At 38.3% G+C, this 15,238-nt stretch overlaps 1 protein-coding gene across 3 annotated transcripts in view; it reads left to right on the plus strand.

Moving 5' to 3' along the window:
• Window positions 1-15,238, plus strand: part of SYNPO2 (synaptopodin 2) — a 180,944-nt gene that overhangs the window by 126,823 nt on the left and 38,883 nt on the right. For all 3 annotated transcript variants that reach the window (XM_041758950.1, XM_041758951.1, XM_041758952.1), the window contains exon 2: window positions 14,111-14,262. In XM_041758950.1, the coding sequence (XP_041614884.1) occupies window positions 14,111-14,262 (152 nt within the window). The remainder of the gene's footprint in view (window positions 1-14,110; window positions 14,263-15,238) is intronic.

Here is a 15,238-nt window from a genome sequence, read left to right on the forward strand (position 1 = left end):
TGCTCCCGTTGCATACTGTGTGGACTTGAATGATAGCAGTTACACTTATCTACTAATTTATTTATCTTAGCACATAAAGATTTTTTTTAAATATGTATTTCCTTTAGAGAGGGAGTGTGAAGAGAGGGCTGAGAGGCAGAGGGAGAGAATCTTCAGGCAGACTCCCCACCGAGTGCAGAGCTGAAGCAGGGCCCCATCCCACTACCCATGAGTTCCTGACCTGAGCTGAAACTAAGAGTCAGACACTTAACCGACTGAGCCACCCAGGCGCCCATAGAACATAAAGCTGTCGAGGGCAGTACTCATTACTGTGCTTCAGAACCCAGGACACTGTCAGCCACATAAAAGACAATCAGTAAATATGTAGCATAATTACCTACTTAACTAATTAATCAAATGAGGTAACAGAAGCAAAACTTCAAGTTCTAACTCCATTTTCTTACAGAAACTCAAGAAAGACCTCTGACTAGGTGAAGAGAGGATAGCTGAGGGCTCTTGCCTTTCCCTGCAAGGCTCTCCTTGACTGGCTCTGGCCCAAGAGTTTTTGGCAAGATGATGACATTCATGTGGGCTATCCTCAATCAGAAATAAATAGGAGAGGTATTAGTCAATCACAGCAGGGGGCATGACTGGTATTAAAATGCACCAACAGAACCTTACGTGGACCCACAGGGCACTTGGCATGACCCTGATTTCCCTTCTTGAAGTACGAGATTTGGAAGGCACTCCCCCAGCCCCGCTGCGCTCCCGCGGACCTGCCAGGGCTGACGCAGCAGATCTGAACTGCCCGGGCACCTGCCACCTGCAGCATTGCCTCAGCTCGGGCACCTCGTGCAGCCTCCGCTCAGGTGCTTATCTCCACGAATTGCAACCAAGCCCAGACTTTGGAAAGGTTTAGGTTTTACTGATTGCCTTGTGACTTTACCTCTTCTGGGGCCAGAGGGATGATGGCGAAATGGAGTGATTGGCAGGAGCAGCTGCAGAACTGCTTTGGGGAGTCGTGGTGTGACCATTGCCTCTGCTGCAGAAAACTTCACTCTCTCTGATGTGCAGTGTTCAATGGGATCAATTCATTTCACAAACACACCGAGAATTCCCTACTCATCCCATGAGACCCTTGTTGTAATCTCCTATCTGAAAGAGACTGTAAAGAAAATAAATACAAAGTAGGCTTGGGAGTGGCTATTGGCCCTAGAACTGAAGGGAAATGAGATAGACTTTGGAAATTCAGTTTTCTCACGTTGTCACTTATTCTGCATCCTTACTGTGTGCAAGACGTATTTTGGGTGGTAAACAACACAGAGATCTTTGTATTGCAATCACAGCGCTCACTGAATTTGAACCAGCCACTAGTCTGGAAACTGGATGGGGGCTGTTTGCATTGCAATCTTGACATTCCAGCCCAGTGAAGATTTTCTCCTTCTCATTGTCTACTCCCAGGCAGTAGACTTTTAATCTCCAGAACTGGGCGGAACAATGAGCTTCTTCATTTCCCTAGGTCATCGGAGTTGCCTTTAGTGGGAATTGATGGTTTCAGGTGTGCTCTCTCAGTGCAAGGTTTTCAAAAGGCATCCCTCCCTAGTTTATGTCAACCTTTTCTTCCCTGGACTGTTTGCCCATGCATTGCCTTTGATGGAGTTTCCTTCTGTCCAGCTCAGATATCCAGAATGCTTATCACATACGTCTGTCCCTTTGGATCAGTAGTTTTCAAAGTGTGGTCTGCAGACTTCTAGGGCCTGTCTCTGAGATGCTTTCAGGGGATCCATGAGTTCAAATGATTTGCATAATAATACCAAGATTGTTGCTTGTCTTTTTCAGTGTGTTGACATTTGCACAGATGACAAAAGCAAGGCTGGATGAAGTCACTTGCACCTTAGCATTTGGGGCAGTGACTTCTACCTGTACTAGGCATCATTGTATTCCTCACTGTCACCATGTGATTTAAGAAACAAGATTCTGGCTTCATACGAGGATATTCTTGATAAGGCAGTAAAAGCTTGCATTTAAAAAAAGGGGGGGGGCAGCTTGGGTGGCTCAGCGGTTTAGTGCCGCCTTCAGCCCAGGGCATGATCTTAGAGACCCAGGATCAAGTCCCACGTCAGGCTCTCTGCATGGAGCCTGCTTCTTCCTCTGCCTGTGTCTCTGTCTCTCTCTCTCCTTTCTGTGTTTCTCATGAATAAATAAATAAAATCTTTTAAAAAATCAAAATAAAATTATTTATTTATTTATTTATTTATTTATTTATTTATTTATTTATTTAGAGTGAGTTGGGGGAGAGGAAGAGGGAGAGGTAGAGAGAACCTCAGCAGACTCCATACTGAGAGCAGAGCCGAACATGGGGCTGAATCTCAAGATCCTGAGATCATGACCTGAGCTGAAATCAGGAGTTGGACCCTTCATGGAATGAGCCACCGAGATGCCCCAAAGCTTGCATTTTATTAAATCTGGAGCCCACATTTAGAAAAAATATTCTGAGAGACAAAATGAAAATATACATAAAGTACTTTGAATACTGAAGAACATTTGTCTTAAGGAGGCATTTTGGCAGTCCTTTCCACTGCATGCTCTACTAGCCATTTTTTTTCACGGAATACCATTTTTACTTTAAAGAATGACTGATTGACACACTGTGGTTAATCAGACTGAGTATTCAGTAGACACCTTCCAAAAAATGAGCAATATGTACCTGTCACTTCAAGGAAAACACTGCCAGTATTTTAACTTTCAAGGGAAAATTAAGTTTCACCTGCCACGGTGAATTTCACAGCTTCTTAGTACTTAAAAACTTCTCTGATGAGATCATTGATGATATTAAGGAGGGTGATTTTGTATATTTTATATAATGAATTGTGTCAACATTTGGAAGATCTTTATAACTTGGTGAATCAGTATTTTTCAAATGACAATGTGTGGTATAATAGAATCATGCCTGGTTAAAAGGCCCATTCAAAGTGCAAAATACACCAATGGGTTTTAATGTAACCAAGTATGGAAAGTTTGTTGCTATGGTTTTAAATTTCACATTGCAACTTTAGAAACTACCACTTGAGTTTGATGTAGTATCAAAGAAAAATATCCAAAATTATCCAAAAAGCTATTAACATACTTTCTTTTTCCAACTATACATACTTACATACATTTATACATACATACATACATACATACATATATATATGTGTGAGGCTAGATCTTCATACACTTCAATCAACACAACATAATACAGCAGAATGATTGCAGAAGCACATATGAGAATCCAGCTGTCTTCTATTAAGCTCAGAGAATAAAAAGATTTACAGAAATGGAAAACAATGTCACTATTCTCATTAAATTATCCTACCATCAAAAAAATGCTTATTTTTCGTAAAAACATATGGTGTATGTTTACATACCAGTTACTGTATTTTATGATCAATGAACAAAATTTATAAATGTCTCACTCTTTATTTCTAACATGGCAAGTATCAATAGAACCCCTAAGAACAAAATATTTTTAAAGTTTGCCATCATTTTTAAGATTGTAAATGGGTCCTAAGACCACAGGTTTGAGAATTGTTGCTCTAGGCCACACACTTTTAAACACTGATAATGGGCTAAATGAAACTCCAGTTAACCAAAGCTCTGGAGGTGATCATTTAAGCTGGCCCTTCCTTTGAAAGGGCACAGTCCTCCGTTAACTTCACCTGGCCTCTGCATCAGTTAATTTGCTCCTTTTTGCAACCAGACGGCTCAGCATCTCCTGTGGCTGGGGTGGTGACAAGTATTCCACTTATGTGAAGACAGTATTGACATTGTCTTTTACCCATTTTCTTACTAAAGGAAATGTTCAGTGCAATGAATTCAACTTTCCTGGATTAAAACTATACAAAATATTTATAAATTTGTACTATTGACAGCTCTTTAGTTAAAATCTCTTCAAAAATTTTGCATGATTCTTTCCAAAGCGGAAGCACCATGATGTATCTTATATGTATGTATGTGTATATGCACGTATATGTGTACTGCAGTTCAACAGAGCCTCAAATTAGCAATATGCAGGGGATTTCTTCAATCTCATGTAAGGAAAATGATTTCCTGACATCCTAAATGCTTTGTCACATGATTTAGTTGCTTAATTAAGGTATGATCTCCAGTTTGCTACTAGAGCAAAATAATAGAATTTATATATTTAAAAAAATCTGTACCCTTATCGTGTAGAGGACATTTTTCATGTTACGTCTACCTTCTTTATCTATAGTTTTATGTGTGAGCAACCTGAAGGAAAAGCTGTTTTGTCTAGTTTAGTCAAATATAGTAAAACTTCAGATGGCTATTGAGCTGTGCAAAAACATAACATTCCAGACAGGTGGATTATCTGGATATGTGAGACATAGTCAGTGTCTAAAGCTAAACCATTTCAGTAAACACATCAATACAAGAAAAGTTTTTAGGACCTCCAATTATGAACTCTAATCCAGTACCTAATGTGGCAATGAATTAGAGCCAATTATACCTTTAAATAGCAAACTTTTTGTTTTACCTATTTGGGATGGTACTGTCTAAAAGGTATTACATGTTTTTCTGCATCTAATCAATCTAATAAATAAGATTTAAACATTTTTAATGACTTGAGAACATTATTATTAATGCCCATTCTTCTACTCAAACACAAGAGAGGCATCAAGTCCCATTGAGCATGTGAGATTTTTTTACCCCTTCATTAAATGATTCTATATTCTGAGTCTTTTTTTTTTTTTTTAGACTTTCATGTGTTTTAAATTTTGGCTTTTACCTTCTGGCTTTTGCACTATATTAACTATAATGTCTTTATACAGGATGCATGTTCATCTCTCCATTTCTAATTTTCTGTAGACCTCAATTAAAAAAAACTTACTAGAATTGTATAAAATTGAGCAAATAGGACGAGAAACGGCCCCAGACACTTACAGTGATGCACATAGGTCTTAGTGAGCTTTATTTAAACTGTATTTGACCACTCAAAAGACTGTTGAGGGGATCCCTGGGTGGCGCAGCGGTTTGGTGCCTGCCTTTGGCCCAGGGTGCGATCCTGGAGACCCGGGATCGAATCCCACATTGGGCTCCCGGTGCATGGAGCCTGCTTCTCCCTCTGCCTGTGTCTCTGCCTCTCTCTCTCTCTCTCTGTATGACTATCATAAGTAAATAAAAAAAAAAAAAAAACAAAAAAAAAAAACAAAAGACTGTTGAGCTTACTTATAGGTTCTTTAGATGACTGACTAAATTCGTATTGTGTGAGGTATTGCAGCATAATAATTTGTTAATAGTTGTGTGTACAGTTTAAAAGATAATAAACATAAGATATTTGAAAATAGTAAATTCTAGTTCTGCTGTCTTTTTTGAGTAATTCTGATTCTACTGATTGCATATTTATTTAGTCTTAGATTTCACATATGCTTTTTTAATGAGTGCTTTTAAAACTATTTTTAAAAAATATTCTGTATAAAGGCTTATAGGAAGAATGTTCCTTATAGGTCAAAGGTCTTTATGCAGTCTTTCACATTTAATCCAATAAAAAAGTGGACAGGGACATGTCCACTTAGGCTCTGGTCCATCAGTGTTTTCCTGAAAGAGCTAGGATGTTTACATTCTTAGGAAGAAAAGAAGAGCAGAGAATACCATTCCATATTTGTACTTGTTGGTTTTCTAGCATCATGGTGGCTGTTTAATAACAGCCCAAAGCAGTTATATTGCAGCATCATTTCTGCCTGTGAAATCACATTGGTATGCAGATTCTGAACTATGCAGCCCCATGGATTAGGGCTCTCATTCCTGTCAAAGACATTTATTTACTCCGGGAATCTTTCCAAGGTTGCTACCAGGAATGCTTTTTACTTTTATGGAGACTTGGTCCCTAAGGGTAAAGACAGTAGTCCAAAAGGAAGACTTTTTACCCAGTATCTGTACATATATTCATGACCAGATTAGCAAACTTCATAGCCTTCAAACCCAAACTCAACATAAGAAAAGGCTATTGAATTTGAATTGAGGTAGTGAGTATAGAATAACTGAAAAATCCTAGAGTCTGTTTGTATTTGCACTCTTGACCTGATCAGAATATACAGTTTGAAATTTTCACTATTTAGACATTTTGTAACTTGAATGCCTTATACCATTCTTTTGCCAATTCTTTAATGGAGAAAAGCCTCATATCTTTTTAGGAATCAACTATTGTCCTTTTGGAACATTTGTCTAAGATAACTGTGGATGGTAATAATCATCTCCCTTTTTTCCTTACAAATTCTTCACAAAACTCTTATTTCTCTTATACTGATTTCCTAGGATGTACTCTATAATAGCTTTTCTGAGCCTCCTTCATTGTCCTCAAGTTTTCATGCCCCCTGCCTGTTCTTCCTCCTTTATTCTTAGCAGATGGTGACCTCATACAATTTATCTAGTACATGTTTCTGCATTGTCTTTCCTGTCCTATTGGACTCTGTATCCATCTTTTTTTCTTCGTATCTGTATTTGACTAGTCACCCCTCCCCTCTTACCTTCTTCTGTGTTTGCCCTTAATTTTATCATTCTGTATCAGTTCTGGGTTCATTTGCAGAAAATAGAAACCTCTCTAGTTATTTTACTTAGAAAGGAATTCAGTGAGTACTTGTAGAATTGTCGAAAGGTCTGGAAAGGCAGGCTTTCAGCAAGGCCTCCAGGAATGAATTTGAACAACTCTGCGGAACTGACTTCCCAAGAGATTGGCAACATTTGCCACAATAGGGAAGCAGGGGAGTCGGGAGCCATGGGGCCCAGCACTGGGTCTCAGTTTACACACCTTAGCTATGATCTGGGATTAAGAAGCAGCCAGCAGAACTGTTGTATCCAGAGTAAAATCATTTCCCATATCTACACCAGGAAAATGGATGCCTCAGTCAGGCATCTCTCTCCTCTTGCAGCTGTTCTTGCAGCTACACTTGTTGGGTTAGAACTACATCACCCCCGAAGCCCTGGCTGAAGGAGAGTCTGGGAAATATTGTTATCTTCTCAGCCTCTGTGACGTTCAAGGCACACACAAATGAGCTTGGGACACAGGTTGAGCCATCCATCCAATGCTACCACTGTCTTCTCCATCGACTTTTGATTTACTCAGTTATTAGTTATATTTCTTATTTATTTACCATATTCTAGGTACTTTCCTTAAGTTTTTTTTTTTTCCATTTTACTGTTTGAATTTTTGCACTAAGTTCCAGGATGCCTTTCGCTTCCCACAATAAAGATTTTCCTGGGGGTTCTTATTACTTTTATTCCATTGTATTCTGGTCCTTGTTTTCTTTTCTTTTTTCTTTTCTTTTTTTTTTAGATTTTATTTATTTATGAGAGGCACAAAGAGGCAGAAACATAGGCAGAGGGAGAAGCAGGAGCCCCATGGGGAGTCTGATGTGGGACTCGATCCCAGGAGCTTGAGATCATCACTTGAGCCAAAGACAGACACTCAACCACTGAGCCACCCAGGTACCCCTGGTTCTTGTTTTCTTTTGCCCTGTCATCCTGAAACTATATTGCTATTTGCTATTGATTTCCAGAAATACTGTACCACTGCAAACATGAATTACCAACAACTTGCAAACTCATCTTTGGTACTAGGACACTCACCACCAAAGATGGAGGTTGGAGTTCAGAATCTGGATTCTTTTAAAGAATCCCTTTGATGGGCAGCCCTGGTGGCGCAGCGGTTTAGCGCTGCATGCAGTCCGGGGTGTGATCCTGGAGATCCGGGATCGAGTCCTGCATGGGGCTCCCTGCATTGAGCCTGTTTCTCCCTCTGCCTGTGTCTCTGCCTCTCTCTCTCTCTCTCTCAATAAATAAATAAATAAAATCTTAAAAAAAAAAAAAGAATCCCTTTGAATGTAGGATGATTTCCTTATTTCTAAAACTTCATCTACCATCATCACTCTTCTTGCTGTGTCTCCTAATGACCATGCTGACCATTTCTCTGGTCAAGTGAGGAATACAGACCCACCTACGGCTTCAGTGTGAGAGCCAGCTGGGATGAGGGGATGCTTAGTAAGTCTAGTCTTAGAGGTTTGAGGGAAGTTTTGTTGAAAGCCTATGGTGGAAAACTGAGGAAAGGCTGGAGCTTCAGAAAGAGCTGCTAGATCATAGACTACTTTCCAATTTCCGTAAAAATGTTTGAATTTTGTTTAAAAAATTTAAAAAAAGATTTAATATATTTATTCACAAGAGACACAGAGAAAGAGGCAGAAACACAGGCAGAGGGAGAAAAGCAGGCTCCCTGCGAGGAGCCTGATGTGGTGCTCCATCCCAGGACCCCGGGATCATGCCCTGAGCCAAAGGCAGATGTTCAACCACTGAGCCACCCAGGTGGCCCAAAATGTTCTAATTTCTAAAAATTTTACTTATCTGAGATCATGTCGCTCATCCTCTTTTAGTTCTCTCCAGGTCCCTGAGACTTCATGGTTATGGACTGAGAATAGCCCACATGTGATACGTTAGATTTATGCTAATTTTCTCTTTCTGTTCCATATATTTTAATAGATAGAGTAGTGGAATCTAAGGAAGAGATGCTCTTGGTTCTGCCACTTACGGTGACATGTTCCAAGAGGGATTGTCAATGAGTTATACATGAAAATGCAACCCATGAGGTAAGATTTAGTCTCATGGACAGCAAGCTGACCATTTACACAACACAAAATAGTTTAACTACAAGGTTCTATGAGAATTCAGATCTGATACCCACTCTCTAGTCAGTTCTGAAAGACTTGGAAATAAAGTGATAATAAAAGAATAGAAAAAGAAGCTTTTTGCATCTTGCCGGGGAATTATTAACTCCTAAAACCAAATTAGCAGAGCTGAAACTCTTCTCAGATTTATTCTTTGAAATGAAAATAATGTTGTTGAATTTCCCAGAGAAGCTCTAACTTGCCATTTTCACTTGATTGTAGTAAAATAAATCTTTCCTGGCATAAGCAGTAAGCAAAAAATACAGTATTTGGTAAATATTTACATTAGCAGTATCTTTTAGTTCTGTGGTTTGATTAAACTGAGAGACACTAATGGGAAATGCAGTATTTTATGGATAGAAACTCCTTATCTGTCTAATGTATTAGATGTAGAATGAAGTCTCTAGGGGAATGTTCTCGAGAAAAAAAGCATACATTGCATGCTGATATAGGTAGGTATGTTGGGTCAAATCACAGTTTGCAAAAGATAATTATAGTCAAGTGTGAATTTTTGACATATTGGGTCATAATATTATTTTCCAATCTTTAAAGAACACCTTATATATAGCTCTTAAAATAAAAAGATGAAAAAAAGAAAACCAAATGAAAGCCTTTCCCAGCTCATGGACTGGCTGGGCAGGTTTTTATTTCCTCCCTGACTTTCTTTATGGCCTATGCTAATTGTTGCTACACTCCTCTCTCTCCTTAAGATTCATGGTAGAGGTGCCTGGGTAGCACAGTCGATTAAGCATCCAACTCTTGTTTTCAGCTCAGGTCTGATCTCAGGGTTGTGGGATTAAGCCCTGTGTGGGGCTCCGCACCCATCTCGGAGTCTGCTTGGGTTTCTCTCTCCCTCTCCCTCTGCCCCTTCCCTGTCTCAAATAAATAAAATCTTTAAAAAAAAAAAAAAAAGATTTATGGTAGAGAATTCAAACTATTAACTACAGAGGCAATGTGTATAATGGTTAAAAACACATGCTCTGAAGTCAGATTCCCTGAGTTCAAATTGTTTTTCTCACTGTGTGATTTTAGGCAAAGTACCTAATTTTCTGAGTCACTGTTTTCTTATCCATAAAATGAAAGTAATGGCAGTCCTTCTGAACATTCACAAGTGGAAGTGTGTTTATACTTTTCACTGAGATTTTGTAGGGATAAATGGTGTAAGCACGTAGAGGGCTTAGCATGGAAGTGCTCAATGAAGATAAGCCACCAGTATTTAAATATTTGGGTTGTTATTTCTGCTAGAAAACAACAAATAGGCTTGATTTCTTCTTCCACCTTTCATTTATGAAATGTGTACTTAGGAAAAGACAGATACAACATTTAGCTTTAGATGATAATGGGTTAATGCCAAATATAAGCATAAAAACTGAAAATAAATTTAGATGTTTTCAAACATCTTATAGACAAAGTACCATTTTATAGCTTTTCTTTTTATTTGGCATATTCATTTCGTGGGTGTAGATGTATGGGAAGCCAACTCATTTTTATCCATTTGCCCCTTCTTGCGCACCTCTAGGAGCAATATGTGCGACATGGAACCTAATACATGTTACTTCTAATTTCTTTAACAATCTAGAGAAATAAAATTCATTAGCTCTATTTTGCACTTTAGAAAACTATAGCCCAAAAGTGCAATATGATTTATCTAAGTTCAGTCATTTAGTAACCATTGGAGCCACAAAATTGAAACCCTTCTTTCTTTAGAGTTGGTGCTCTCTCCCACAATGTATTTTATGACTCTAGGACTAATGGCGTAAGAAGACTGCTTGATAAATTCACTGATATTCAGCATTGTCAGTGCTAATGATCTGCATATCCAAACTTACTACCGGCAGTGTATTTCATGTTCACAAATAAGAATATTTTCAGGAGTTAGAAGTTTTGCTCACATACATAATAATAGACAAATATATGCATTCCAAAATACCTGATTACACACAATGTAAGGTAAAGATCTTTTGTACACTAATAAATGGTGTAATGGTGTAATATAGGTGAAATTGGTGATTGCAAAGGATATGTTTGGGCATAATAGACACTGTCATACCATCTTTGTTTGGGTAGTCCTATTAAAAATGGAGAATGAGTAGTCCTTCAGAAAAACATTTGTGGCAAGGAAAGTATCACCATATTTAACATGGTTCTTCAGGAAAATATTTCTTGCTGTTCAGACAAATGTAATAGGTCAGTGAAACACAATCGCAGGAGTTGATTCTGAATGTTGACTTCAGGATGCATGCTCTGAAGGAATGTTAACTACTCCTCCAATAATGCTTTGCTTATTTGGATACCATTAAAAGCTCCACTTGACAAGCATAATGATGGACTGCACTTTTCCTGTCAAGCAATACATGTTTGCATGATAGACAGCTCTGTTAAGTTGGGGATTTATTTTTCTTCCAAGGTCCAATTTTTCATCTTGCTCTGCAAATCCATGAAGTTGCTTAAAATTCACACAACTTATTGCTGATAAAGGGAAACCCTCTCTTTCCATCCCTGAGATTGAGCCTTGAGTGGTTCAGGGTATAATGATACATCTGTCTTACAAACATAAAATCTCTTTGGTCCTCCAAAGGATGAATTTCCTGTCTATGTTCCAGTACATCTGACTCAATTGAATGAATGGGCCTATGCTTCAAAAAGTACTCTATTATCCACCTCATCTTATTTTATAAAAAAATAAATAAATAAATTGAGATGATTGAAGTGTGAACAAACAGCTTTTTGTTGGATATTGTTTTATCCTTAATTTATTAGCGATTCTCTTGAGATTTTTTTAATTTTAACTACTTCATGCAAGACAAAACAAATAAATACATTTGGCAGTTAAATAGATATGTCTCAAAATTGGGGGCATATTCTCTTTCTTGTTGCTTTTGTTGCTTCCTTATAGCCTTGGAAATGTTTTGCAATAAACTAGTGTGTTCTTCCAAAACAAATAAAAGTGAGATAGTTCTGTCAGAAAAGGGTAAACCACTGTAGATTATAATTTATGACAAAGGACAGACCCTCCCAGAACAAAACTAACTGAATCACTTCAAACTTCAATAGTGTGTCATCCTTTTGGCACTTAAAGGTATTCTTTTACTTTCAAGAGTGCCACTTAAAATGTAAATGCACCTGGAGGTACAAACTTAAACCTGTATTAGTCAACATGTCAGTTATTGATTAGGGGGCAGCTATTGACGATAAGCTGACCTAGGTTTCATGCCCAATCAGAAATGAGCTTGGCTATGAAAACATTCTTCAGGAAGTATTGCTTACCAGGCTTTGCTATATCTGGACTCAGAATCTTGATTTTAATAGTCAGAAAGGGTCATCTTGGTGGAAAATATCTAGAATAGTATTTAAAGTGTTGTTAAGGGGATCCTTGGGTGGCTCAGCGGTTTGGCGTCTGCCTTCGGCCCAGGGCGCAATCCTGGAGTCCTGGGATCAGTCCCATGCTGGGCTCCCGGCATGGAGCCTGCTTCTCCCTCGGCCTGTGTCTCTGCCTCTCTCTCTCTCTTTCTATGTCTATCATGAATAAATAAATAAATAAATAAATAAATAATCTTTATTTTTTTTAAGATTTTTAATTTATTTATTTATTCATAGAGACACAGCTAGAGAGAGAGGCAGAGACACAGGCAGAGGGAGAAGCAGGCTCCATGCAGGGAGCCCGATGTGGGACTCGATCCCGGGGTCTCCAGGATCACGCCCTAGGCTGCAGGCGGCGCTAAACCGCTGTGCCACTGGGGCTGCCCAATAAATAATCTTTAAAAAAAAAAAAGTGTTAAGTTCAGATTGTATGACATGTTACATGTTCGTTGAGAACTATTAAACTGACATTGTAAAATGAAATCTAAACACAACAGTATCACTTGGGTTCCCAGCAGGAAATAGGTGGCATGCTCAAAGGAGTAATTAAAGATAATGTAATGCAGGGATTGAAGTCAGGTTTAAGTGAACCAACAAATGATAATGAAGCACCCGGAGATAAAAAAGCAGGAAGCTATTATTACCGTTAGGCCTGAAGATGCAAGAAGATGGTACATGTTATTGAAATAGAACAAAAGCTAAGGCAGGGGAGAGGGGCCGACAGACAGGAGCTGTGATTCTCTAGATGGAGAAACAGAGCCATTGCCACAGTGGGACCCAGCACATTCAGTAAGGAGAACATCTATGTACCCTATCCCTCATTGCTCTTGCTCTTTGATCTCTAGTTGAGGCTTTCTGTTGACCTGATCCAATCAGGGGCAGCCTGCGGGGGAGCTCAGCCAGTAGTCTCTAGAGGCCAGTCCCCCACTGGCATAGCGCAGCACAGAGGAAGGTGGAGAATGAACCTGGAAGGACAGAGGGAGAATAATTAGCATAACATTTTATCATAATCAGAATCATATGGGATATAAACCTTCAATTATTCCTCACTAAGGAGCTGGTGGAAGCTCTCTACCATTATTCTACTTCTCTGAATTTCTCTTTTCTGGGTTCTGAAAGTTCTCTGAGTTTTTTTGTTTTGTTTTGTTTTGTTTTTTAAGATTTTATTTATTTAATCATGAAAGACACAGAGGTTGGGGGCGGGTGGGGAAGCAGGCTCCATGCAGGGAGCCTGACATGGGACTCGATCCGGGGTCTCCAGGATCATGCCCTGGGCCGAGGGCAGCACTAAACCGCTGAGCCATCAGGGGTGCCCTCTTTGAGGTTTTTATTCAGTTTTTTGCTGGTGTCATTCTGTACAAGAATACAATGCAATCGATATAGCAAGGATTTTTTATTATTTGCAAAATCATCTTTTTTTTCTTTCTTTTTTGCTAAACATTGCTTAGTACTAAGACTTGAATAGTTGATTTCAATAAAGGATTTTTCTCTTTGACATAATTCTTAATATCCTGGCTGCCTAATTTCCCCATTATGCAGGGATGGCTTTCATTAGTTGATTTAGCTGTACAGCTCTCTCCTTAACCGTCCTGCCCTCCACCTCCTGTTTATAGTCAGTATTCCACTCAGCTCAGCAATGGGAAAGGCTTTTAAAATTTTTTTGAATGTGAGAGGTCACTCTGACTGGGGTCAGATCTTGAAATGAGAGTTATTTTTAATGTAAACTCAATTATTTTAACATGTTTGCCTTCATTCTTCTCTATTCTTTATTTCTTTTATTCCAGTTCCTTTACTATAGATTTTCTTTCCTTTTACATTTACGTGCAGCACTATGAATTAAATGTTGACATGATGGTACATAATACATTGTGTTTGAGGTGGTCTTCTAGGTCAACAGATGGATTAAAAACCAGGGCTGATTTTATAGTTTGCAGATCTATGTACCTCCCAAGCAAACGTTTCTCAGGGATGGTGGCAAGAGTTTTGTTTTGTTTTGTTTTTGTTTTCTTTACAAGTTATATGATTCTAACTATAGCTTTCTTTTCAACTCTATTCAGATCCGAAGCCAGAGCAAAGCTTCTGGGTCTGGCCTCTGTGAGGGGGATGAAGTGGTTTCTATCAATGGCAACCCTTGTGCGGACCTCACCTACCCCCAAGTCATCAAGCTCATGGAGAGCATAACAGACTCTCTCCAAATGCTTATCAAAAGGTACAAAAGATTTGTTGGAATATATATTTTCTCTTAAAGTTAGATGGGAATGACTATAGCTTTTATTAAATATATAATTTGTCATTTTTGGGGAAATTGGGGTGCTTTGTAGTAGATAAGTATAGTTAAACAGAAAAACCATATTTGAAAATAGGCAATTAGTTTTCTGGTTAATTGGGAATTAACTTGAAAATCTTTGTGTCATGAACTTTGTCGAAAATCTTAGATATTTTAGAGTAGTATTTTCCTTAGAAAGCTTGTATGTTGTACATAATTTAATACTTGTAGGTCAAGATTTTGTGGTGATTTTGTGGTCAGGATCATTAAATTATTTTTTTTATTTTTTATTTTTTTTAGGATCATTAAATTATAATTCCAGATTCACTGATGAATTAAAAATGTTTAACTTAGCTTTAGGGAACAAACTGATGATTACCAGAAGGGTGGTGGTGGTAAGAAAGGGGGAGATAGGTGATGGAGATTAAGGAGTGTACTTGTCATGATGAGCACCAGGTATTGTATGGAGATGTTGAATCACTATTTTGTACACCTGAAACTAATATTACACTGTATGTGAACTCTACTGGAATTAAAATAAAAAAAATAACAGCAGTCAATTCCATAAAAAAATGTTTAGGTCATAAACTGTTACACTGTACAATAATTTTTTATAGAAAGAGAATGCCGAGGAGAAGGAAAAGAACAACAAAACCCACAAACAGCTCAATTTCTGCTTCTCAGTACCTCCAGTAAAACCATTTGGGAGTGGACAAGAGCAGATGGTTAGAAAAAAGTTTAGTCCACTATTAATGGACTATTAAGACTATTAATAATGGACTATTAGGACTAAAAAAGGACTATTAATGGAAATCACTTGTTAATTTGCTCTCCCCAAATACTACCCTCTCCACCTAATTGCTTAAAAATGGAGTGGTAAACTTTAAACATCCAAACAAACAAAAAAACAATAAGGGCA

The sequence above is a fragment of the Vulpes lagopus genome, chromosome 6 (assembly GCF_018345385.1).
Source record: "Vulpes lagopus strain Blue_001 chromosome 6, ASM1834538v1, whole genome shotgun sequence".
NCBI classification, from domain to species: Eukaryota; Metazoa; Chordata; class Mammalia; order Carnivora; family Canidae; genus Vulpes; species Vulpes lagopus.